Below are 23,705 nucleotides of genomic sequence, written 5' to 3' on the forward strand. Positions count from 1 at the left end.
CTTTGACTGTTACATCAATCCTCGAACAGAACCACATTTTTCTTGGAAAGGGGGTCACGGAGAAGGTGATGTAGATCTTCTTAGGGGGGGCTCCTTTTGGATTTCCCGAGAACTCTTATAAATTAATGACAGCCTCTATGTTTGAAGCTCATGCGAGAACCGATTGATGCCGTGTCCTAAGCAGTGAGCTTGGTGTAACGATCTTTGCGATTTTAAGAATGAATCATCATGAGATCGATAAAGGCTATCCACGACGCTCCTCGTCCATGGCCACAGGGCTTCAAACTCCCGACTCATCAGCCCCTGTCCAATCCTCTTCTCCAACTACACTAGTCTCCGTGACTTCTTGCAAGCTTTCCTCCATCTCACTATCCCCTACTCCTCCTCCCCTATTCTCCCTCCCCCGCCGTCTATTCCTCGTCTCCGCCAATCGAAGTTTCTCCTCCAAAATCCTCTCCATCTCCATATCCTCAGCATCCACACCTCTACTCTCCCCTTCCAAGCCCTCAAGCGCTCTAGCCAAAAGTTCTGTAGCCACAGGATCCTGTGGTGTTAATGCAAGAGCTTCATGCAATACAACAGTAGCTTCAAACCATTCCTCCAACTCCAAACACACCAATCCTTTTGCCGAAAAGATGGAAGCATCTTTACCGCCTAGTCTCAAGACTTCGGAGAATGTGTCAAGGGCTTCGTGGTGGCGGTGGCTGCGGCGGTAGGCATGTGCGAGATTAGTCTTGATATCCAGACTCGTTTGCGTAGACTCCGAGGCAGAGACGTCATTACTGATGTTGATGGCGAGTTCGAAAGTGCGAATTGCAGAGTCGAATTGTGAGTCTTGGTAGTATGCTACTCCCATTTCATTGAGCACCAAAGGGTCATTTTCACACATTGTGTATGCGGTTTCTAGGTATTCCCTTGCAAGCGATAGGTTTCCGAGACACAGATTTTGCATGCCGAGGAAGAGTTGAGGCAGATGTGTGCCTTGGAAGAGGCGGGCGGCGGTGGAGTAGGCGGAGATGGCTTGATCGTGTTCACCCTCTGCGGCGAATGTGTGGGCAAAGCCTATCCAGGCGGGACCGAAGTGAGGGTCCATGAGAGATGCTTTCGAAAAGTAGCCGCGTGCTTCAGGGATGCGGGAGATGCTGAGATAATATGTTCCGACTGCGAGCCAGGTGCATGCTTCCTCCGAATGCGTGTCTGCTAGATCGTGGGACAATAGGAAGAGGGCGTTTGTTTCCTTGAGTTCGAAGAGGGCGGCTAGATGGACGGGTAGGGCGGAGAAATTGTAGGGGTCTGTTTCGAGGATTCGAGTTGTCAAGGAAAGAGCATCTCGGAAGCGGCAGTTTGTAAAAAGAAGCTCGGCTTTTGAGAGTAAGATGGAAGAATTGCTTGACAGATTGTAGTGTGTTGACAGAGTTTCGACAGCAGCATTGAAGTCGTCTGGTCTGCTGTATTTTGACAATCTCGTCGTGTAGAGCATTTTTGTAAACTCCCCAGCTTCTTGCATGTTGGACGAAGGATTGTCTGACGCGCTGACACTGTCAAAATCCAGTGAGTCTAGAAACTCCCACTCCTCGGCTGGCGACATGAGCGAGTTCTTCATGAGCTGGTCGAAAGCCTCGAAGCAAAGCACGTCGATCCGGACCGCGTCCTTGTAGCAGTCTTTGGCGCGATCAAAGGCGTTCTGTTTCGCATAGCAGAGACCACGCAGATAGCACATTGCAGCCTCGAAGCGAATATTGCTCATGTCTTCCTTGTCTCTTTCCTCGCTGCGGTCAACCCGATCTGACCTCAATTGTGGCAGCTTCGCCAATTTTCCAAGACCATTGCGCGGATCCAGATGTTGCAGTTTCCGGCGCGATCGATCCGACGAGGTTATGAGGTGGACGGGGTTCTTGTCGCCGAGGATTTGAAGTGCTTCATCGTATCGGCTCTGCTTGACGTAGCAATGTGCGGCGAGGTACTTGCATGACGGGTTGCGGGCTATCAGGTCTTGACGTGATAGGAAGCCGAGGGCGCGTGTGTAGTTCGCAGTCGAGAAGTGCACTTGGGCTAGCCAGAAGGCGTCCTTGTCATTGTCTGCCCGTCACAAGTCAGAGAATATCCTCACTGGAAGCTGGAGAAGATGTAGCACACACTGGTCAGGGCGAGCAGCTTGTCGCCGACGAAGATGGCAGACTCGTACTGGTGTTTGTTCAAAGCATCCTGTCGCCAATCGCGCAGGAACTTTTCCATCGCTTCTTTAGGTTATGTTAGGTGGAGATGATGCAATCGGATCAGATGCAAGGTATAAGAGCTGAATTGTTAAAATGCACTATGATTATCTGAGTATGGCGAAGATGATGTTGGTTGTTGATGTGGAAGACGATGCTTTGTCGCAAAACAATTCGGTAAACATCGTCACACCATTCGGCGTTTAGCGCTCTAAGCTCCGATGACTTTGCTCCGCGACTCTCCCCCGAGCACCTCGAGTTGTCACTTGATCTCGTTCGGTTTGTGCGACCGACGACCACTCTTCAGCGAAGTCGTGAGGGCATTTGGAAGTATCGTAGTGAAAATATCTCATCATTGTGAAGCTCAGCGGAAGGCGTATCATCATGACCGGACCATCAAACTTCCTAGCTCGGCTCACCCGCACATTCGTTCCTCCGCCTTGCACATATAACCCCGCCATACCCCTCCATAGCCGGCAACACTATCTTCACTTCCTCTCTTCTCCCTTGTTATATCCTGATTCCCCTCACACACTGTGACCCGAAAATGTCAAGCCCTCAAACCTTCAAGATCGCTTCTATCCCAGGTGATGGCATCGGTACAGAAATCACAGAAGCAGCAATCCAAGTCCTGGATAAACTCGCTTCTGTAGATGGAAGCTTTGGACTTGAATACACACACTTTGATTGGAGTAGCAAGGCTTATCTGGAGAGAGGATGGTATATGCCTCCCGATGGCATGGAACAATTGCAGAAGCATGATGCCATTTACTTTGGCGCCGTGGGTTGGCCAGGTATACATTACAGATACATACTCGTCAAGATGGAAAGCAATGCTGATACGACAAAAAACAGATGTACCCGACCACATCTCCCTCTGGAGTCTAATCCTCCCCATCAGAAAAACAATGAACCAATACGTAAACGTCCGACCCACCCGTATCCTGCCTGGCACGCAATCTCCCCTCTCATCCTGCCAATCCAATCCTGGAACCTTGGACTGGATAATCATCCGCGAGAACAGCGAAGGCGAATACGCAGGTCAAGGAGGCACGACTCACGAGAACAGCCCCCACACAATCGCCACCGAACTCGCCATCTTCAGCCGTGTAGGCATAGAAAGAATCATGCGCTTTGCTTTCGAGACTGCAAGATCCAGAGAGAGAAAGAAGCTTACCATGGTTACCAAGAGTAACGCCCAGAGACATGGTATGGTTCTCTGGGACAAAATCTTCTATGAAGTCGCTGCAGAGTATCCAGATGTGGAGTGGGATAAAATGCTTGTGGATGCAATGACAGTGCGTATGGTGAACAATCCTGCAAGTATGGATACCATAGTCGCCACAAACTTGCATGCCGACATCTTGAGTGATTTGGCTGCTGCATTGAGTGGAAGTATCGGTATCGCTCCTAGCAGTAATTTGGACCCGACTAGAAAACATCCGAGTATGTTTGAGCCTATTCATGGTAGTGCGCCGGATATCGCGGGGAAGGGTGTTGCCAATCCTGTGGGTGCTTTTTGGAGTGCGGCCGAGATGATTAGGTGGCTAGGTGAGGGGAGGTTGAATGCTACGGCTGATAAGCTGATGCAAGCGATCGAGAATGTGACCAAAGCTGGTGTCAGGACGAGGGATTTGGCAGGAAGCAGTGACACCAAGGAGGTGACGGAGGCGGTGTGCAAGGAGATTGATACAGTGTTTGGCAAGTAGGGAATGGAGCCGAAGCAGATGGCAACTTACCTGGAACATTTCGTTTCAAATCGTCATCGGTATAAGTTCTCCCATTCTCCAACATCCATCTCCGGGCCCTTTTCCACTTTTGTCTTGATATTGTAGCCGGCCCAAGGCTTTTCTCCAAATTGATCCAGTGGCCACAGACAATACAGTGCTTTCCCGGCAATCAACGATTTAGACACCTAGTCCCACACAAAAATGTCAGTAAACGCCTCTCTTCTCCCTTCAAACCAGCCATTTCAGCACAAAAAAAGCTTACCGGACCATAAGTATTACTATCCTTGCTCGCACTCGCATTATCACCCTCCACCCACACATGTCCCAACGGAACCCTCCACCTCCTCTTGCCCATCCCAAATTCTTTCTCCTCTCCTATAGCATCCCACACCATACCTGCCCCCTTCCCCTCTACCCCCAGCTCTCTACTCCTCCTCTTCCAATCCATCTCCACCCAATCCCCCTCCAACGCCACAACCCTCTTGATCCCCAACTTCTCAGGCTTATGCGGTAAATTCAACATGACCACATCACCTCTCTGCAAGTCTTTTGTGGGTTTCCATTTCTTAATGAGTAAAGTGTCTTTTGCTCCTGTTTCGTTGTAGGCAGGAGACAAGGTGGGGTGCATGGATGTTCCTTCAATGGTTACGAGTTCGAGGATGTGGTCGTTTAGGGTTACCCAGGATGTTATGCCTAGAAGGCCGCCTTTTATGCAGGAGGTTGCCCAGTGGGGGAGGGGCATTGTTGTGGAGATGGGAGGTTGGTGGTTGTAGTGTTTGTGTCAGAGTCGGGGCCCTGTTGCGCTCGGTCGTCTTTGATCGGCGTCTCGTGAGTTGGTGTTGAGGAAACTCCAGTGGCTGGGTTGCTGCAGAAGTGTTTGTAGGGCCGCGGCCAGGGTGTAAGTTGTGAAGGTATCGAAGTGTTCCGAGAAAGTGATTGTCGCGTTAATGCAAATCGGCGTGTCAACTTTCTGGACGTGCTTCGGAGTTTACGGAGTTCAAGTCCGTGGTCTGGAGCGACACCCTGGTCGACATTTTACTGATCTGGTTTATCGCGCACGAAGGATCAATTGTACTGCTATCGGGATGGGATGGTTCATTAGAACACAAATCTAAATAGGCGATACTCTTGATTCACGGCGGAAGATTCTGGTGGGCTATGAAAGATACAATTAACGTCACCGATCTTTCGTTTTGCGAGATCCTTAGCAGTGTCACATGTTGAAAACAGATTATCGCAGGAACAAAACGGAGTGAATGTTTCAGTGTTAAGCAGAAATCAGTAAATTGCTTTTCCAGAGTAGGCATCTTCAAATCTCGTCTACTCGCAGGTATTCAGCCCGGAAATTGTACCAGCACCTCCCAAGTCCTTTCTGTAAGACAAAGAAACGCCATGACCCATGCAATATCCTTTTAGTCGTCAAGCAAGATCATATCCCGCCCTTCAATATACAACCATGTCGTCGCGCTTACTCGTCGGTCTTGGCCTTCTTGTTCTCGCCCTGCTGGCCGTCATCATCGCGATCACGCTTGCGCTCCGAGTTGCGGGTGTTGTAGCGCTCCTCGCGGTCGCCACGGTCACCACCACGGCCTCCACGACCGCCACGTCCACCTCTTCCACCGCGACCGCCACGACCGCCACGGCCTCCACGTCCACCGCGGCCACCACGACCACCACGCTGGTCGTTGTCTCTTCTCTCCTTCCAGTTGTCGTTGGGTGTGATGGTGCCGTTCTTGATGCCCTCGAGCTTCTCGTCAACATAGGCCTTCTTGCTCTTGATGCTCAACTCCTGACCCTGGAATGCGGGCTTGGGCTCAAGCTTGAGGAAGTCCTCGGCCGTCTTCTCATCCGAGAACTCAACAAAGACGCTGCCCTTGAAGTCGCCGTGGGTGGTTCTGCGTAGACGCACGGCGTTGAAGGTACCGTAGACGGCGAAGAACTCCTCAATGTCGGTCTGGGTAGTGTTCTTCTCCTCGCCGAAGCCCTTTGCGTAAATGCTGCGGGCCATGGTCTCGTTCTCGAGCATCTTGCGGTTCTCGTCGACATTGTCGCTGAACTTTTCGCTGATGGGCTCCTTGCGGGTGATTTGACCGTCATCGGTGACGTCGATCAGGTTGCTGGCCTTGCAAGCTTCGAGGACGGCAGAGTAAGGCTGGAAGTGACGCATGCGCTTGAAGTTGTGAATGACCTTGAGGTCGACGGGGTTGTTCTGGTGACCGCCGGTCTGCTTGAGGAGGTAGTTGTCGGTAGGGAGGTTGGAGTCGGAAAAGTAGAATTCAACCTGGCGACGGATCTCTTCGGGGTCGCTGCTCTCTGGCAGTTCGTCGTAGTTGGACTTGACGCGCTTGGCGCGAGACTCGTGCTGGGGACGGCCGCCTCTCTTCTCGCCTTGAGTCTCGGTGGGCTTGGGAGCTGTGGTCTTGTCAGCAATTGCGCAAGGGCCTGACGCAAGACGAGTGTGCTTACCCTCCTCAGTCTTGGCCTCGGTCTTCTCCTCAGTCTTCTCCTCAGTCTTCTCTTCGGCCTTCTCTTCCTTCTTCTCGTTCTGCTCCTCAGTCTTGGCTTCGGCCATCACAGCATCTTCTGAAGTGGTAGGTGCGGCAGAGAGCTCGGTAGTCTGATCGGGGTTGGAAGTCTGCTCGACGGTCTTGTCGTTCTGAATAGAGGTGGCGGCCGAGTCGGGCTCAGTGGTGGGAGTGACCTTGATGTCGGACATTGTGAATTGCGAATTCGCGATTGGTAGTGAGTGCGTGGGTGAAGAAGCTTCGTGAAGTTTGACTCGACGCGACTATGGATTGACGGTCGATTTAGATGCGTGATATGGGTGTTGATGAAAGGTTGGAATCGAAAGGCTACACAAGGTTGCTGCTGCTCAAAAGCTCCAACGCCTTTTTTGGATTTTTGCGCGGTGACCAGAAATTCTTCTGGTCCGTGCTCAATCTCGAAGCTCGCATGACTCATTATCGGAAGGCGCGACGACTTCATCTCCTCAATCACTGCAGCTTCCCGTCTTTGTGATTCCTTCGAATTGTGCATCATGTCGGTCGAGGACGCTGCCACTCCTGGCAAGCGACGTGTCAAGTCGACTGCTCACTCGCGAGTGGGGCGGTTTGCACCTTTCCCAGTTGAAGAAGGCAGCATTTCCGCATGTCGTCCTATGTCCTCCTCGTCTGTTTTGTTCGTGCCTTGACTGTTGTTCTTTGCTCAATGTTTTTCACGTCTTTTGTTGAACTCTTAGGTGCACCTCTCTCTGGTCGCATGTTGAAATTCCCTATACTGCCTGTCAAGCCTCATCACGATCTTTTCAACAACCAGATACTCTCCGACGTTCGTGTCGAGTTCGGAAACGGCCAGCACATCTATGCTCATAAAGCTGTGCTAGCACGTCAGTTTTAATCGCCATCCTGCTGAACAAATCCAGCAGCCGTGTTAAGATCGCTCCGTGCTGGCCAGCTGTCGGTGTGTTTGTCGAACTTGGCAGGAACTTCGTCGCTCGTGGCTAGGTTGTGATCTGATCGATTATTGGTACATGAAGCTTTGAGCTTCGCTTCGAATGTCAGTCAGTCAGTCTGAAGGTACATCCGCTTAAAGGCAAGCTGGTCAAGATTTTTGTGTAGTAGGTCTATCGTTGCATCACATGGTAATCCAATCTGTCCTTAACCTATGTCCACTATCATCATCACCACATCATCTAGCACAAACTGCAAAATCAACGGGTTCGGCCACTCGAGATAGAGTGTTATACAACTTGAACGATTCGAGTGTCTCTTGGTGAGTGTAATCAGACTAGGAATTCATGTCGGCTACGCAAGGTAGGAGGGCTTAAATATAGGCAATAATCGCGGGACTGAGAGAATACGAAGGCGAGGGATACAGCTTCTCGATCGACAAGCCAGAATCTTCCGCGCTTTTCGCTTCGCGTTACATGGAAGGCTGCAAATTCAAACAGAAGCTCCTCGATTCTGCAGACCACGCGCAAAACCGAACTTGCGGTTCGAATTCGTGTTGCTTACGCGCTTTCTTCGGCCAGCTTCACTGTTTGCACGATGGCGCCGCGCTCAACTGACACGACAACTCACCTTCCCTCAAGTTCTCTTCTACCGGCCGACCATCAAGATCTGGTGCACCTGGGACAGTCCCCCAGCCCGACATAATGAGTGGTACCGGTCCTCACAGCGGCGATGAACCATTTGTTTAATATGCCTTTGCCTTGAGCAGACCTTTACTAATTGAACCCACACAGTCTCTTTGACAACCAGCTCCTCTCCGATGTCAAGATCAAGTTTGGCGGTCATCAGCTCTTTGGTCACAAGGTGGTACTTGTGCGCAGATCAAGGTACTTCCTCCGAGCCTTCACTGGCGCCTTTCCAGTAAGCCATGGATCTTTGCTGCACACTTCAATGACTGACCCAGAACAGGTCGCTTCCAGTAGCGAGATCGACCTCGGCGATGACGAAGACCCTGGAGCCATCCGCGCCATGATTCGTCACATCTACGAGCTCCCCTACGACAAGATGCTCGAAGGAGACACTGCCGACGACACTGCCGCTTACAGCATCAACGAGGACCTTCTCTTCCACATCGTCGTCTTTACCGCTGCCGACAAGTACGACGTCGCGTCCTTCCGTCCTCTCGTCGTCAGTCAGTTTGAGGGTCTTGTGGAAACCAATTGGGAGGGTGAAGAGTTCGCTACCAGTATCCAAAAGCTTACTGGACCTTCTGCTGGTCACCTTGCCGACAATACCCTGCAAGCTGCAGCCGCTGCCTTTTGTGCAAAGAATCTCACCGAGCTCATCAAGAAGGACGCCTTTGTCAAGATGATCCAGGAAGAGGAGCCTTTTACGGGCCGTTTGCTGGGAGGTTTCTTCAACGAACATGCTTTAACGCCATCTGAACTCGGCGTTCGCGTCATGGCCTGTCCCCGCTGCACAAATACAGTCCGTGCGAATCTGCAGGATCACTTCAATACCTGTGTCGGCTGCCATGACCGTTGTAGCCAAGACTACGGTATGACTTCGATCGGACTCATCAAGCGTCTGTAGACTCAGGGCTTGCGAAAACGTCTGCACTGGAGAAATCACGTCTCAGCTCGCTTGAATGCACCGTCTTGGATGTGTTCTCGTGGATACTCGGTATAGCAGGTCCAAGCACAAAAGATCAGTCTCATGTAGGAAATGAAAGAACTGATTCACATACCAAGTCGTGACTACCTAGTACAGACGTATTCTTGACCATTTGATCAGTGTTGTCACTGTCGTACGGATAGGATAGCTCATGGCTTAGCGTGATGTTGGCCTGGGCAAGACAAGAAGAGGATATCAAGGCATCCACACTTGTCAGAGGTTCGAAAGACCCTCTGGGAGGCAGCGAGTGAAGCTACAACAAGACATCTCTGTTCAAAAATGTCTCAACTGTTGCAGCAGAGCAAAAACACTGCAAACAAGCCATGAGTCGAACCTAAGCACTTGCCATAAAATACGATACGACACGACTCCCACAACCCACCACTCCTCCCCCCTTAAGAAAAGCATCACCCGCTATCTTCCTTCCACCTTTCTGCAAAAAGGACAAAAAGAATGGTAAGGTACTATCTAGCACGAGTGGCACCTATCCGGGTTGTTCGTAATCTAGAAGTCGCCTACCACGCTCTTAGGGGGAATCCTGTCACGAGTGGCACCTGTCCGGGTTGTTCGTAATACAGAGCTAGCGCCTAAAGGTGGCTTGCCGCTTGCGCTAAACAACCATTTCTTCCTTCTGATAAGCTGCCAATCAAGGTGGTATATACCCCTTGGGCTCGACTCCAAGTGCTACACGCGGGGATTCTCACTTCCCATAGCGGCAGGAAGTCATGATCTTTGACACGACCAACCCGCTCGTTTGTGTCTCCACGTGCGTTTGCCCTTACTGTTTGCTCACTCCGTTGGCCAAACATCAAACGTGAGTGCAACTCCATCCAAGATTCCCAGACCTGACCGCTGCCAACCAACTTTTGTAAATATCACTGGCTACCAGTTCAAGTTCGCTATGGAAGCAGTAGAAAAGATGAGAAGCAGCAACAGCAGGTACGTTTCGCATGCTGACAGCGGCAGAGCTGCGACTGACACTGAGCAGTCTCTATAACAACAGTACCCTATCGGATGTGGTGATCAAATTCAGCGGCCAACAGGTTCACGCGCACAAGGCTATCCTTGCGCACAAATTTGTGTACTTTCTCCAGGCTTTCACCAGCATGTTCAAGGTGAATGTATAACGAGTCTTCCGCGAGTGAGACGCTGACTCTATCGATAGGTAGCGTCCAGCGATGAAGTCGATCTCGGCGACGACGATGATGTCCAAGCCGTATATGCAATGATGTGCCACATCTACGACATGCCTTACGCCGATACATTCACAAACAAATCCGACATTTACATTGAAGGCAGTCTGACTTTCCTCTTGAATGTCTTCATCGTCGCCGACAAGTATTTTGTCCCTTGCCTTCGCGAGAAAGTGGCGCCTGAGTTTACCACCCACCTTGAAATCGTTTGGGGATCCGACGAGATCACAGTGTGTGTCGAGAAGCTGTGTGGTCCTGAGGCAGTCCAGCTCGCCAACTCGTCCCTTCAAGTCGCCGTCGCAAAGCTCTTTAATGACGAGCCCTCGAAGATCATGTACCACTCCAGCGTTCGCAACATGATTGAACAAGACAAATCTTTCGCTGGACGCGTCCTTACCGGTCTCTTGGCTAGGACCGTGGGAGTAAGCACGTATCCTGGTGTCTGCCACAAGCCAGAGGGTAGTCTGAGAGGAGGTCGAGACTGCACTAATATCCGCAAAGGAGACCCCCGTCACCTCGCAGCCTTTACCTCGCATTGCGTCCACTGCTACTTGCCTGCCGGCCAGACATACCACAAGAGCGGTGGTCAACCTGCCGAGACCACGCTTCTTCCCGACGTCAAGGTTATTCTCCTTTGAGCACCGTTTTGTACTGGCAAAAAGATGATTTGAGGCTCAGTGATGGGTTGTCAGGATGTTCAACCCAACTCATTGAAACTCTTAGTGCTTGTATCAAAGATCGTGTACAGCACATGATTCCAGGAGCAGAAGAAGGACTTATACTACTATTCAACAGTACCCTCGCACGAACCCGAGCTGCTCAGTAGTAATATTACCTCTCAGTCAGATTCATTCTTCAGCAACACAGTCTTTATTGTCATTTTCGCAGCGATGTCATATTCTCTGCTTGGTGCATCTAGAATGAACTCTTGCACAGTATTGAAGAAGCCTGTACTCATTTTCTGATGTTCTTTCTCCCACTATGTGACTTGACAAAAAGGTGTAACTGCGACATTTGATTAACACAACCCAATCACGCTGTTAACTGCAAGAAAGTACCATGAAATTTGTGTCAAGAACCTTAGCCCACTGGCTGGAAGGTTCTAGTAAGCGACCGTAGCAACCATTGTCTTTGATATAGCTCGTGCCACTGATGCAGAGTAGATACGTCTAGTTGATATCTTTGTTAGCCAATTGTAATTGGACGAAATCTCACATCCTCGATTACCTCTCCACCGCCATCATCTCGTTCTTCCACAAGATCTTGCATCAGGCTTGGATTAGCCACGCATTCAACCACCTCTGCCTTCACCTTGTATATGTTAAGATAGACAGGCCTGACCAAGATCGCAGATCATGGAGGCTAAGAGCAAATCGCCCGCAGATGCAGGCACTTTTTCAGCCATCTCTCATTCTCAACCCAGAAAGCCTTCCAAGGGTCGCAAATCCATCACCTTCACCCTCGACGACGGCAGAAGACTCCCCATCCACGACGTCTTCGACCCACCTAAACTAGCAGATGAAATGCCACCAATCAAACTCCAATGGTTCCACGAAGACCGCTTCGAAATGCTCTGCCGCACAATCGGCTGGACTCCCACAACAGAAGTCAGAACTCGCATTCTTGAAGTGATTGATCTTGAAACCCTGTGATTTCCCACGTCAGGCAATCGCCAAGCTGCTCGGGTTATCAAATCGTTATGTGAGCGACGTCGAGATTACTTTGTTCGCTTTCGTCCAGCACTTCGACTTTGTCTGGGAGGATGATACGATGTTTGTCGGTACCCGTAAGGCAGAGAACTCCGATGAGGTCGAGGGAATATGGTACAAGACCTCATACCGACACGGCAGCTACCTGAGTCAATTTTCTGTGGACGCCGGCCTGCGCGTATGCTCGCCGTCGGTACGACATACCAAAATCGAAAAATTCTGGTCTTTTCAAAGCGATCTTTTCGACATCGCCGCCGCGAGCAGTAAAGAACAAAACGTGTACATTGCTGGCACTTACCTCATCTTACTTCGGTATCGTGCTCTGCGTCGCTACAAAACTTCGGACTCGGCTGTCTCCCACATGAGCCTGGTTTCTTGCTCCGGAGATGTCCAGATGCCATTCTCACCTGGTCCTTCCTCCTTGGACAACAATTTACCTACTGAACAAGACCCTGCACTACGCCAGCCGGGGATAGAATCAGAGACCACCTTGGTGCAGGCAGGCTCCGATCTCCAATGCAGAAGCGATGTCTTGGATCCAGGCATATCCATGCAAGCACTGAACGGAGAAGCCACGCGAGGTAATCCCAACACGACTCTTAGTGATCGTAGAAAGGCCCAAATTGCCGCGTCTCGCTCGATACAATGCTAGATGTTGCGTTGATCGGGGAATAAAAAGGGAAGCTGGTCGTGACATCGTAACAAATGCGGCCTCGGCGTCGCAAGGGAAGGAAGCCGCTCACATTCCCGTTCTTCCTCAATTTGTTTCCATCTCACCCACGCTCTCACTTTGATCGCCGATATACATGGACCAAAAAGTGCCGTGCAGAAGGCAAAAGAGATGATTCCGCTGAGGCTCGAACTCAGGACCGCCTGTGTGTTAGACAGAAGTGATAACCAACTACACCACAGAACCAATCGTTGAGAGAGGTGTCGGTAACATAAAATATATTTTTATAGAGTGTGAGGCAAACATCGATCTCCAAAGGAGATACCCTCCTAGGGTCATAGCAAAATGAAGGTCGGTCAATGCTGACCTCTCTATTACAAAGTCTCCCATTCAACGCAGGGTATATTAAGAACATATTCCTCCTACACTTCACCCACCTCCTCCACCTCCTCCACCTCCTCCACCTCCTCAACCCTATCAACATCCAACATTCAACCGTTCTTCCCAAAATCAACACTTCCCAAAGCATCTTGCAACAGTGTCAATCTCTTGACATGCTTACAAGCCTTCCCAGACAACAAATGCTCAACCTTTGGCAGCATATCTCGAATTGTTAGTCTCCCTGCTGTCTCGCAGTGTTTGCTCAGCTTCAAAGGCTTATCAACGTCAAACATGACTGCTTTGAAAGATTCCTCCACATCCTCTGCACACCAGGTGCAAGAGCAGGGATATTTAAAACGCGCTTGATATCCCAGAACCAGCAAGAATTTCTCGCATTGGATATCCTCTGTTGTCTCGACCGTGGTCAACGGTGTAAATGTCGGCGCTGCTATATCGTATTGTGTAAAGAGTTCTCCAGCATAAGTCACCAGATTGTTGTATACGTCTGTGATTTTCGAGACTTCATAGACAGTGATAGTGTCGCTATTGATGTCAGCTAAAACATGTCTCATTAGTGGGAAAACAATAAATTAATGAATAACAACGAAAAGACAAAAATTCAGAACCAGCTGGGTAATCGAAGAAGACATGGTGAGTATGGTAGAAGCGGCACAGCCGGTAAGAAAGTAAGAAGACGATGGAAACCTTGCGTATAACCACAGGCGCGAGGGGGCTGTTGTATTTCTTTTGTATGCCGCTGAGTTATAAGCACAAAGAGAGTCAGACGAACAATGAGTTTATGAAGTTTTCGACAGGCTTGTGATGGTCCATTGATCGGTCTTTGTTGCATGAATCTGCACAAGCACTAGAAGACCCCTTCATCTCCACTTTCTTTGTGGTCTTCATGGTAGAGCAATTTCGTTGCGGGGTCGTAGGGGATGAGGTGGGAGAACCCTATACCCCTGCAATAATGGAGGCAAGAGAAACCGGTCTTTTCAGTGATATACGAGCGTCTCATATATCCTCTATCGTGTTCCTGCGAACAAAATGTTGTCTGCGATCATAAGTGTATTCCATCTCAGCTAAATCCATTGTATGGCGAATACCCCAATTGTGTTTTCCTCTTCCCATACCTCCCATGCCCCTTGAACGCCGCGCTCAAAGTGACCATGTCTACAACATCAAGTCTCCGAGAATCAGACTTTGCACCACAAACTCATCACCCACGATTTTAACCTTGCCTTCACGGCCAATAGCAACCATCTTCTCTCTACCGTCATCTTCTCTCTTTCTCTTCTTGCTCTTTTTGCCCGTGCCTACGTCCTCGACACTGCCGTTTTTGAAGAGCACGTTCTCAGCTTCTTCGATAGTGCCTTCCACATATACCCAGCCCCATCCCTCTTCAGCGTCTAGGATGCGTTTAGCAGAGTCAAGGCCAGAAACCCTGCGGACAACACTAGCTCCGAGTGCGATGGTAAGGAAGGCATAAGCGCGTCTGGCTTCCCATTTCCTGCCTCCTGCTCCTGCACTGACGAGAAGTACTCTACCACCCTGGAGTAATCTTTCTCGATCTTGTACTGTTTGTGCTAGCTTGACTGTATTAGGGAGATATGGATCGAGGGTACGACTTCGCACAGCGCCGGAGAGGAATACTGATTCACCTGCTGGGAGAAGGTATTTGCTCCATGGTAGTGGTGCGGCTGAGGTAACCGAATCGAGGATCCAGCGACCTGAAAGACACGGCAAGGAAAGAGCGAGCGCTTGAACGTACTTGGCTCTGCGGGAATGCTTGTCTGCGATGAGCGCCACAAACCCAAGAGTCTGAGCACGAGAGGACAAGATCAAAGCGTCGGCTTCATCAGTCGCGGACGATGTAGGAGTCTCTGTATCTTCAGGATCATCGCTGAGATCGCGAACAGAGAAGAGCTCATCAAAGCCTTTATCAAGCGTCAGACCACCTTGTGACTGTATGAGCTGTAGGACGCGTTTCTTCTCTGGCGAGTCTGCGCTGTATGACACTGCAAAGGCCATGCCGGAGAAAATGCCACGACCAGATGGCAGTGGTGGAGCGAAGTCTGGTCGTGCCAAGGACCCTATAGAGGTGTTGGTCGAAGTATGGACCGAAATCACGGTACCTCTTCTGGTTCTTGAGGCCGGAGTTGCAAGAGCAGTGTTTTGAGGTACAGGCGTCTGCGGACGAGATGAGTTTCCAGTCGCAATGGTGGTCATGCTCGCCGTAGATGGCAGATAGTCTCGACCTTCGAAACGGACCCACATAGTCTGTGTGAGATAGGCGCTTGTCACGGGTACTCTGAGTATTGCTGCAGTTTCCGCCCGAGGCACTTCTGCAACACTGTCGCGATCCTTTGGCACCAACTGCAATGTCTCAAAGCTGTGCACATCGGTCTTGGGGTACGACTCAGGATCAATATCCTTAATTCTATCCTGGAAGCCAACAACAACGTAGACCTTGTTACGCATACCTTGGAGATCGACCTTGACTTGATCACCACGTCTCAAATCAAGTCGTCGCACGAGGAAGGAGTCCAGCTGAGTGATAGTGCCGTCGTCGAAGCGTATGCGAAGTTTGAGCCCATCAAGAGTAGCGGCTCCGAGGCATGTAGCTGGATAGTAAGCTTGTCCAGTGCCCTTGAAGAGAGCTAGTACTCGGTCGGGCTGCGTGACTTCCGTCTTCGAATCTGTACTCTCATCCTGTGCTTCGTTATGCTCCGAGGTGGCGTCCGTGATGATCAAGTCAGCAGCGATATCTGTTTGCATGGGCGTGGTGATCGCTTCCTCCCGAGTCGGAATTACTTGGGCATCAGACTCAGCTTGCGCAGTTGCGGAACGAGGAGCCTCACTTTGCGAAATACGCCGGACATGCGATAACTTTGATCTAGGTCCACTCGCAGCCTCCTGTCTTCTGGATATAGGTGTACGGAGCGGACTCTGATCGGAAGTTCTACGTTTTGGTCGCACCAGTCTCCCCGGACTATTCTTGCCGGTGGGGGTCCTTGGGTCGACCAACTTTCGAGCGAGCACATTTTCGCGGGCTCTGGATAGCGCAGAAGCTCCAGCTTGTTCCCTTTCGTGGGAGGGCGACAGGGGCTTTTGATGCTCGTTACTGGTCGGAGTAGGCTGATGCGAATGCGATTCGTCGTCTCGCGAGTCAGTTTCTCTCACCTGCTGTGCGTCTGCGGATCTGTCTACCAGCTCTGTTGCAACAGGCTCGGTAATGCCGGGCGATGGGTCGTGGACTGCCTCGGATGGATTCTCTTGTGATGCATCGGTCGGCTTGTGTTGTTGTGATGTTGGGTCAATGGTGCTCGCTGTCTCCGAATGTTGTAAAACTGCCGGGGCGGGTTGTGGAGGAGCATCCACATTATTGTTCGATGTCTCAGGTATCTTCTCCTCCTCTTCACCTTGGTTGACCTCTTCATGGAAGGTGACCATCCTAGCCGCCGCCTTCACTGGGCTCGTTAGTGCTGAGACGATCGGCTTCACCGGACTCTTGACATCTGCCTTGGATTTAGTTCTCTCCAACTGTCGGCCCTTCTTGCCATACAGGCGCATCTTCTTCGCAGGCGGGGAGGACATGGCATCCATGAAATCGTGATCGTCGCCTGATAGTATATCAATGTCCAAATCCAAGTCCTTGCCCGCAGCATTGGGAGGTGTGGGGTCCTGTGCGATGTCCGCAAAGTTGAGAATACCGGCAGCCTTGCGCGGACTTTCAGCACTCAAAATCGAGCTTTGGACTTGGCTTTGAGTCTGCAATTGGCTTGCGCGATGCTTGTCAAATTGCGAGATAGAAGAAACGCCAGTGCTCGAGGCGGGCTTCGGCACCTGCTGTTGTGCGGGTGTAACATCGGGCAAAGGGTCATAAGCATTGGCATTTGTGCGATTGTTTGACGAGCGGTTGTTGTCCACTGGATCAGTGTCTGGGACATTAGAGCTCTGCTGATGACTGTCTCCCTTCACCTCTTTCGCTCTCTGAGATGGTGCAAGCTGTGTCTCTGGCAGAGGCGAAGATGCACCTGCGCGATCCTCATTTGTTCCTGCCTGACCGTTGAGCTTCAGCGGCTCTGGCTCATCCAAGCCTCTGGAGACAGCAGGAAGCTGAGGAGGACTACTCGGGAGACGGTTCTGCGTCTGGGGTGCGATTTGGCTTGTAGTCGGTGGTGGTTTTGGGATGGATGACGAGTCTGCAGCATCACGCTTCAACACGTTCAAGCGCTGGGTTGTTTGGCTCAGAGGATACGAGCCAGGGACGATCGATGACATGGAAGACGGCTCGACCAAGGGTGGTGGACGTTGGGTCTCCTCTTGTCTGGTGGGCTGAGAATCTGCGACAGCGTAATCATTGGTCTCGGCGACTTGGCCTAGCATCTGTGTGGTGGGCAACTGGTGTGAACTTTCTTGCCGACCAGAGGGAGCCGAAGGACCCGAAGCATGTATCATGTCAACATCTTCGTCCTCCTGAGCTGAATGCGTCGAAGTACGGCTCGAAGACTCGGCATGATCGTCCTCTTCATCGGACACATCAGGTTGTGGCGAGGACGAGACCTGTCGCTGACTGAATCTTATCGACTGAGCAAACTCGTCATACTCATCCATCGAATCGCCTGTCGGGCTGTGTGACGCGTCTTGATCCTCGAGGCTGACTCCTTCACGGTCGTGATATTCCCATTCATTCTCACCTCGCTCTTCTACACCATTAACAGTACCAACAATATTCTGTAGAAGACCGTCTCTTGTTCCTGGCCTGCTCAGTCTGCCTAGCATATTGGCTGACCGACTTGGACTAGGGGCCAGACCCTTCAGTGGTGACGAGAAGGCCAGATTCTGTCCAGGCGAGCTCTGTCTGATGTTGGGGCTTGGTCGGCTCAGCACGGGATCACTTCTTGGAACGTCGGGGACAGGACTCGAAGGTGCTTGTGTGGCCTGAAACAATTGAGTGCCAGTCAAAGGTGCGGCATTGCCGAAAGCGAAAGCCGACATGCCACCAGAGCCCGGCGTCTTTGTGCTCGTGGTGGAAGGAATAACATCTCCGCGATGGTTGCGTTTGCGACCAGCTGTAGCAGGCGTTTTCGGGAACGTGGGCCTCGCGACAGAGCTGAGGAAGTATTGACCTTCGTCTTTCTCTTCCTCATCGTCGCTAGAGAGCTCGTGGTAGGTGGTTTGTTGCCAGTGTTGCATCAAGTCGATCTGCGGTGTCTCTTGCTCCGTGTCCGGCGCTGTCTGGTCGTCGAACTGGGTATCTTCTTCCGCTCCGAGGCCGCTGTTGAAGTTTTTGTAGAACTGCGAAGGCATTGGCTGCGTATCGCCATCGAGATCGCTCGTCACAGGGAAGCCGTGAAAGGTGGTATGCATGACTAGCGGCGGCGCGACATGTTGTGGGTCTGGCGAGTCCATGGTCGATAGTGTCGACACAGCAGGAGCAGTCGATGAAGGCTTCATTCGCTGAATCTTTGTGTTTGACGTGTGTCGAGAGCGAAGCTGGTCATTCTGAGCATCGTTTACTTTTTGGGAAAGCTGGGTTAGAGAGAAGCGGTTGTTTTCCTGCACGTCGCATATTAGCTGCCGCGCTGCATATCATCCCGGTCGCTGATCGTATAGAGGATTTGTGGATGTGATAGTCACCGACCTGCAAGATTTTTTCATGCAATAACAATATGTCTTGCTCGCTCTCGAGACTGTTTTGATCCTGGGTCGCCATTTCCTTCTCCGCATTCAACTCGGTAGAGTGCTTGTCGAAAGTGGCGTAGGTCTTCAGACGCGGAAGGAACGCGTTCAATCAAGGTGACGCGTTGCGACGTGCACGGCCTGAATCTGAACGGGAAATTCTTCCGCCTGCGTCAGTGACAGAACAAGGAAGTCTTTCATTAATGCAACCCATGATTTTGAAAAGGCCTAGCTGCACATCAAAAATACTGTTGTTGCTCTATATTCTCCATGGTGTATTCCGGCGGACTTTTATATATCCTCTATATGTACAGACCATTTTCCCGTACGCTTTCCGATCGCCTCCAAAAACGCAATTATTACAAGAAATGAACATGGCAAGCATCATTCAGGCGCTTAGACCACATGTTCACCAGACCCAACCCTTGGGACCGCCCCAAGTACCCTTGACCATGTTGTTGTAGTACACCCAGGGGAAGAAGTCCTTTTTGAGATGGTAGAAAGCACGATGAGGGACGGCCTGATCCACTCCAAACTTGGCAAATGTCTCCTTGGGTTGACCTCCATACTTGAACTCGGCGAGCAACACCTTGCCGTACTCGGTCAACAACGGACAGGATGTGTAACCATCGTAAGCAGCGTTAAGCTCCTTGCCTTCGATTGACTGAAGCATGTTCTGTACCAATACAGGAGCCTGAGAAGTAACAGCAGCGGCTGTCTTGGCGGTGGGCAATGATGAGGCATCACCTGCTGACCATACATTGGCGTACTTCTTGTGACAAAGAGTGGCATCCTCAACGTCGACAAAACCTGCGGCATTGGCGAGAGGGCTATCCTTGATGAATGCGTGGGGTCCCATCTTGGGAACTACATGAAGTAAATCGAAGCGCTTGGTAACCTTCTCCTCGCTGCCACCTAGACGTGCAAAAATGGCCTTGTCACCGTCGACTTCGATCAGATCGTGCTGGAACATGGCCTCGACACCACGTTCCTTGCGTAGTTCCTCCAAAGTGGCGCTGTACTTAGGCACACCGAACATGACCGGCAAGGCGGTAGCGAAACTGATCTTAATGGGCGAGTTGGCAACATTGCTAGGATCGTACAGTCCAGCCTTCTTCCAGTGGTCCAGAGCGAGCCACATTGCCTTCTGAGGTGCACCAGCGCACTTTACAATACCAGTGGGAAGGGTGAACAGGGCTTCTCCACCACGGAACTCCTTGATGTTACGGAAGACTTTGTCGCAAGTCTCGTAACCATAGATCGTGGAGACAGGTGCTGACTGATCTGCTAGCGCCTCGGGCAATCCCTTGATGTTGTCGTACTTGATGCCAATACCAGGTGCCACAACCAAGTGCTCGTATCCCAATTTGTCGCCATTGACAAGAGTGACCAGATTCTCCTCGGGTGTAAATGTGGCGACTCCTTGGTTGTAGTGCTTCAATTTTGGGTCTACGAGACTGCTCATGGGCTTTCTCAATTCCTCCTTGGTCTTAAGGCCGCCACCAACTAGCGTCCATCCAGGCTGATAATCATGGTAGGCTGAAGGATCCACAACGGCGATATCATCTTGTGTGAACTTTCCAGTACGGAGCAACTGGTGACTAATTGCCAAACCGGCTGATCCACCTCCAACAACGACAACTCTGTGGTTTCTGGATGCAGGGCTTACTGATGCAAAAGCCCTTGAACTCAGGGACTGGCTGGCAGTGTTGACCGAGCGGCCGGCTGAAAATGCTACTCTATGCATGGCTCCTGAAACTCCTGAATGAAAACGAAAGAAGGACAATTAACAAAGCGCAAGAAGAGTGAAGTACAGAAGAAAGGGAGATACAGAAATGGCCGAAGTCGCGCTTGCTTACCACTTTCCCCAGCTCGGGCAGGGTGCTGTTGCGGGAAGGCGTCCGAGCTTTTTTTCACGACCCCAGATTCTCGCGATCACGCCTTCGCTCAACGAGTCGTGCAACCTCACCTGATTCTTTCACGACAACACGAGACAAGGAGAGCATATGCCGAGCTGTCCAAATAGTATAGTGGCTGACTGTCTGCTATTACTGACCTTGAAACATTGAGATGTTCAAACACGAATTCTCCCAATTGCATGGTTTCCTCATCGACGATGCAGATGGTTGTGCAGCATGAGCTTGCGAATGAGCGATATCAGGTAGGTGGTCAGACTGAGTCCTCAGCCAGCGACCCATGGCCATATGCATTCAATCCTGTCGTTTGCAAATTTGCTTGTCGCTGCCTCAGGCTCTGTGTGATGGTAGTGTCGAAGAACGTCGACAGCGACAGAGTATTCAGGTAGTAGACATGAGTCAATCACATGGCTTAACTTGCTCAATCAGAGCACACACTCCCAGACATTGAAGCCTTGGAAATCACACAACGAGAAACTTCACCACCGAAACTGACACCTTTGGGCTTGCCAGTCTTGAGTACCCAGCACAAGACTCAGCTGCGAACCCAGACATGGCTCCGTCCACACCTTCTGCGTGCACCTTCTCATCATTACCGAATGAGCTTCTCATAGAGGTCTTCAAAGTTGCTCCAACGATACAGTCGGCGGTAAGTCTGTCCGCGACTAGCAGGCTACTGCATGCAGTCTGGCTTCGAAACAACAACTGCATCACCCGAAGCATCGCCAACTCCACGATCCCTGCAACTGCGGAAGCCATCGACTACGCCATCCTAGAGACCGACTGTCGTGAGCAACTTGACATTAACGGCACACCACCACCACATCTCTGGCTGCCCAATCTAGTACACATCGCGGACCTCTGCGCCAGCGCACACGCTCTCTACCAATCACCGGAGGACGACGTCACTCTCCACCCAGGGAAGTCTTCCTATTACATGGTCCGCCTATGCTTGCTCGCCTTCGAGTTCCCTGAGTTGAGAGACAAACTACACGATCGTCTGTTGGCAGCCTCACCGCGCAAACTTCGGGAGTATGTGGGAATCACTTATTCGATCATGCTCTATCAAGACAAGGAGGAGGCGGATCGGCAAGGAAGTCTGCAGTACAGATGTCGCTTGCCAAATGTCGTGTATCCCTTGCCGGAGTTCAGCCCGGATCGGTGGTTGTATACCGAGCAAGTGCTGATGTCAGCACAGCACGATCTCAGATCTGGGTACACGGAGCTACCAGCAGCCATTGACGGCTACATGATTAGCTAATGAGAGCAAGGGCATGCGAAGCAAGGTAAACATATTGCTTATGTAATCAGCTCCCTATGCTTGTTATACGCTTTCCTGTTGTCATATACAACGACGTCGGGATATACAGATCTCGCGATATTCTCCTATGTTCCAATGTTTGCGACAGCAGAGCTTGAGAGTGGTAGAGCGTTGAGACATGATGCCAACTGTATCAGATCTGCCTCAACCTACCAGTCGAATCATAGAAAATAAGCGTATGGGTACCTTTTCACGTCTGCCTCATTATTGCTACACTGGATGACTAGTGTTCCTGACTTACTCGTGATTACTTTGCGCAACTCTGTAGATGTGGCAAGATTTTTTGCAACCTTCTCGATCATGTAACAAACTCCAGAGAGCCATCCAGGGACCCATTTTCCTTTGAGATCCCCGGCTGTATCTCAAACATATCGGCTCTGAGACAATACCATTACCGATGTCTACAGTATAATGGAAGGTGAAGGTGTTGGACGGACGATGGCAACACTAAAATCAGACGCGATCACGGCCCTTTTCGACAAAGTCAGTCTCCACCATCCTTCTTTGCTATCCACCCTACCTCAAGGACCACATCGAACGTATGGATCTAGAGACCTTCTGTTCGATATGGATCTTGAGCGAGCCTGGTCAACACCGCTCACCTCCATACTCTGAAGATGCACATCTGAGACCATCCACGGAGGATACTGAGCGTGAAGCGACAATTCAAGCTCAAGACTTCCATCAGGGAGGAGACCTATTCAATGGATTTGACCATATCCTTGACTACAATCTCAGCGGCCATTATCTCTTTGCCGTCCAAGAGGACAATATGATGCAAGTTACTGAAAGGAATCATCTTCTAACTGAGATCGAGGCACTCGAACGAAAAGTCAGGGCCCAGGCCATCGCAAACACATCCTTGCAAACAACAAAGAACGCCTTGATCTCCACCAACACTGTCCTGTATCGTGCAAACGAGACTCTTGCGAATGACTAACAGACGTTGAGAGATACATCCAGTCACGCCCAACTCATCCTAAAATTAAAAATATCGCAAACACGTTTGTCCGAAGACAATGAGCGTCTCGCAATTGAGAATACAGACTTACTCTCCAGAGAAGCTACACAAAAGAACCTGCTCAAGACTCAAGATTACAGAATCATTGATCAAAACATCACCATGAATGAAAAAGCCACCAAGCTCGGAACTTTGAAGAAGAAAATACAAGAACGCATCCACTCCAATAAGCGTAAAATATATCCACTTCAAACCTCAACACCACGCTCTCCCAAGCGACTCTGACTTCACCTCCAAGCCACCAAAATCCGCTTCCTCCATCGCAGAAACATCATCTTCCAATCCTCCAACCGCAATCTCGAGCGTCGTCTCAAAAACACCGAGACTAGACTCAAAGATCACCAAGACTGGCAAGAAGATAACAAGAAATGGAAATGGCAACAATTCAAGACAGAGAAGAGAAGACTGAACGATCAAGCCGATGCCTTTTACAACAAGTGGTTAGGAACGAGAAAGTAAGAGACAGAGATGGGGGATTGTGTGCTTGAAGAAATGGAGATAGAGGGAGGGAGTTCGATGATGAATTGTATTGGTGAAAGAGAATAAGCATGTGAAAATCACACGGCAGACAAAGGAGTCGATCACAAACGCCTGACGGTGCAGAAGGAGCACGACGGACCACCACTTAGAAAGGCCGGAAAGGTCCAAGAGTATTATGAAGCTCATCCCTGAAACGGAGCTCACGAGAAGTCGAGTCATTGCTCCCGGGAGTGGTCGTTACAGTAAATCTGGACTCCGGGCTG

General features: G+C 50.7%; 10 protein-coding genes across 10 annotated transcripts; 4 read left to right on the plus strand and 6 right to left on the minus strand.

Moving 5' to 3' along the window:
• Positions 1 to 65: 65 nt before the first annotated feature.
• On the minus strand, positions 66 to 2,537 carry AUEXF2481DRAFT_86145 (uncharacterized protein). The gene is made up of 2 exons (XM_013491526.1): positions 2,139 to 2,537; positions 66 to 2,079 (listed from the first exon to the last, which is right to left on the minus strand). Exons 1-2 carry the CDS (start codon positions 2,233 to 2,235, stop codon positions 281 to 283), a joined length of 1,896 nt encoding a protein of 631 aa, XP_013346980.1. The 5' UTR covers positions 2,236 to 2,537; the 3' UTR covers positions 66 to 280.
• AUEXF2481DRAFT_36643 (uncharacterized protein) lies at positions 2,500 to 4,406 on the plus strand. The gene is made up of 4 exons (XM_013491342.1): positions 2,500 to 3,007; positions 3,069 to 3,782; positions 3,953 to 4,128; positions 4,206 to 4,406. Exons 1-3 carry the CDS (start codon positions 2,761 to 2,763, stop codon positions 3,985 to 3,987), a joined length of 996 nt encoding a protein of 331 aa, XP_013346796.1. The 5' UTR covers positions 2,500 to 2,760; the 3' UTR covers positions 3,988 to 4,128; positions 4,206 to 4,406.
• Positions 4,054 to 5,099, minus strand: AUEXF2481DRAFT_470329 (uncharacterized protein). The gene is made up of 2 exons (XM_013491562.1): positions 4,211 to 5,099; positions 4,054 to 4,128 (listed from the first exon to the last, which is right to left on the minus strand). The coding sequence occupies exons 1-2, from the start codon at positions 4,683 to 4,685 to the stop codon at positions 4,121 to 4,123; spliced, it is 483 nt and encodes a 160-aa protein (XP_013347016.1). The 5' UTR covers positions 4,686 to 5,099; the 3' UTR covers positions 4,054 to 4,120.
• A 79-nt stretch (positions 5,100 to 5,178) lies between these two features.
• Positions 5,179 to 6,806, minus strand: AUEXF2481DRAFT_36645 (uncharacterized protein). Its single transcript, XM_013491343.1, has 2 exons — positions 6,410 to 6,806; positions 5,179 to 6,355 (listed from the first exon to the last, which is right to left on the minus strand). The coding sequence occupies exons 1-2, from the start codon at positions 6,657 to 6,659 to the stop codon at positions 5,412 to 5,414; spliced, it is 1,194 nt and encodes a 397-aa protein (XP_013346797.1). The 5' UTR covers positions 6,660 to 6,806; the 3' UTR covers positions 5,179 to 5,411.
• A 174-nt stretch (positions 6,807 to 6,980) lies between these two features.
• On the plus strand, positions 6,981 to 8,985 carry AUEXF2481DRAFT_2125 (uncharacterized protein; the record flags this gene model as incomplete). The annotated part of the gene is made up of 3 exons (XM_013491143.1): positions 6,981 to 7,120; positions 8,187 to 8,313; positions 8,362 to 8,985. The coding sequence occupies 3 exons, from the start codon at positions 6,981 to 6,983 to the stop codon at positions 8,983 to 8,985; spliced, it is 891 nt and encodes a 296-aa protein (XP_013346597.1).
• A 982-nt stretch (positions 8,986 to 9,967) lies between these two features.
• On the plus strand, positions 9,968 to 10,897 carry AUEXF2481DRAFT_2126 (uncharacterized protein; the record flags this gene model as incomplete). The annotated part of the gene is made up of 3 exons (XM_013491144.1): positions 9,968 to 10,005; positions 10,055 to 10,181; positions 10,232 to 10,897. 3 exons carry the CDS (start codon positions 9,968 to 9,970, stop codon positions 10,895 to 10,897), a joined length of 831 nt encoding a protein of 276 aa, XP_013346598.1.
• Positions 10,898 to 13,056: 2,159 nt separating this feature from the next.
• Positions 13,057 to 13,690, minus strand: AUEXF2481DRAFT_36648 (uncharacterized protein). Its single transcript, XM_013491344.1, has one exon. The coding sequence runs from the start codon at positions 13,589 to 13,591 to the stop codon at positions 13,130 to 13,132; it is 462 nt and encodes a 153-aa protein (XP_013346798.1). The 5' UTR covers positions 13,592 to 13,690; the 3' UTR covers positions 13,057 to 13,129.
• A 53-nt stretch (positions 13,691 to 13,743) lies between these two features.
• Positions 13,744 to 18,738, minus strand: AUEXF2481DRAFT_36649 (uncharacterized protein; the record flags this gene model as incomplete). Its single annotated transcript, XM_013491345.1, has 2 exons — positions 13,744 to 18,581; positions 18,667 to 18,738. The coding sequence occupies 2 exons, from the start codon at positions 18,736 to 18,738 to the stop codon at positions 14,193 to 14,195; spliced, it is 4,461 nt and encodes a 1,486-aa protein (XP_013346799.1). The 3' UTR covers positions 13,744 to 14,192.
• A 308-nt stretch (positions 18,739 to 19,046) lies between these two features.
• On the minus strand, positions 19,047 to 20,544 carry AUEXF2481DRAFT_36650 (uncharacterized protein). Its single transcript, XM_013491346.1, has one exon. It carries the CDS (start codon positions 20,449 to 20,451, stop codon positions 19,114 to 19,116), a length of 1,338 nt encoding a protein of 445 aa, XP_013346800.1. The 5' UTR covers positions 20,452 to 20,544; the 3' UTR covers positions 19,047 to 19,113.
• A 261-nt stretch (positions 20,545 to 20,805) lies between these two features.
• AUEXF2481DRAFT_36651 (uncharacterized protein) lies at positions 20,806 to 22,141 on the plus strand. Its single transcript, XM_013491347.1, has 2 exons — positions 20,806 to 20,865; positions 21,134 to 22,141. Exons 1-2 carry the CDS (start codon positions 20,840 to 20,842, stop codon positions 21,879 to 21,881), a joined length of 774 nt encoding a protein of 257 aa, XP_013346801.1. The 5' UTR covers positions 20,806 to 20,839; the 3' UTR covers positions 21,882 to 22,141.
• The last annotated feature ends 1,564 nt before the right edge of the window (positions 22,142 to 23,705 follow it).

This window comes from Aureobasidium subglaciale (genome assembly GCF_000721755.1).
Source record: "Aureobasidium subglaciale EXF-2481 unplaced genomic scaffold scaffold_3, whole genome shotgun sequence".
Lineage (NCBI taxonomy): Eukaryota > Fungi > Ascomycota > Dothideomycetes > Dothideales > Saccotheciaceae > Aureobasidium > Aureobasidium subglaciale.

Excerpts from the sequence above, each read along its gene's own strand:
- AUEXF2481DRAFT_470329 (XM_013491562.1), bottom strand. The coding sequence starts at position 4,685 with ATGCCCCTCCCCCACTGGGCAACCTCCTGCATAAAAGGCGGCCTTCTA.
- AUEXF2481DRAFT_36650 (XM_013491346.1), bottom strand. The coding sequence starts at position 20,451 with ATGCATAGAGTAGCATTTTCAGCCGGCCGCTCGGTCAACACTGCCAGC.
- AUEXF2481DRAFT_36648 (XM_013491344.1), bottom strand. The coding sequence starts at position 13,591 with ATGAGACATGTTTTAGCTGACATCAATAGCGACACTATCACTGTCTAT.
- AUEXF2481DRAFT_36643 (XM_013491342.1), top strand. The coding sequence starts at position 2,761 with ATGTCAAGCCCTCAAACCTTCAAGATCGCTTCTATCCCAGGTGATGGC. Across the intron at positions 3,008-3,068 it reads TGGCGCCGTGGGTTGGCCAG|ATGTACCCGACCACATCTCC; the intron begins GTATACATTACA and ends GACAAAAAACAG. Across the intron at positions 3,783-3,952 it reads AGGTGAGGGGAGGTTGAATG|CTGGAACATTTCGTTTCAAA; the intron begins CTACGGCTGATA and ends ATGGCAACTTAC.
- AUEXF2481DRAFT_86145 (XM_013491526.1), bottom strand. The coding sequence starts at position 2,235 with ATGGAAAAGTTCCTGCGCGATTGGCGACAGGATGCTTTGAACAAACAC. Across the intron at positions 2,080-2,138 it reads CAAGCTGCTCGCCCTGACCA|ACAATGACAAGGACGCCTTC; the intron begins GTGTGTGCTACA and ends TGTGACGGGCAG.
- AUEXF2481DRAFT_36651 (XM_013491347.1), top strand. The coding sequence starts at position 20,840 with ATGAGCTTGCGAATGAGCGATATCAG. Across the intron at positions 20,866-21,133 it reads TTGCGAATGAGCGATATCAG|TCTTGAGTACCCAGCACAAG; the intron begins GTAGGTGGTCAG and ends TGGGCTTGCCAG.
- AUEXF2481DRAFT_36645 (XM_013491343.1), bottom strand. The coding sequence starts at position 6,659 with ATGTCCGACATCAAGGTCACTCCCACCACTGAGCCCGACTCGGCCGCC. Across the intron at positions 6,356-6,409 it reads CGAGGCCAAGACTGAGGAGG|CTCCCAAGCCCACCGAGACT; the intron begins GTAAGCACACTC and ends ACAAGACCACAG.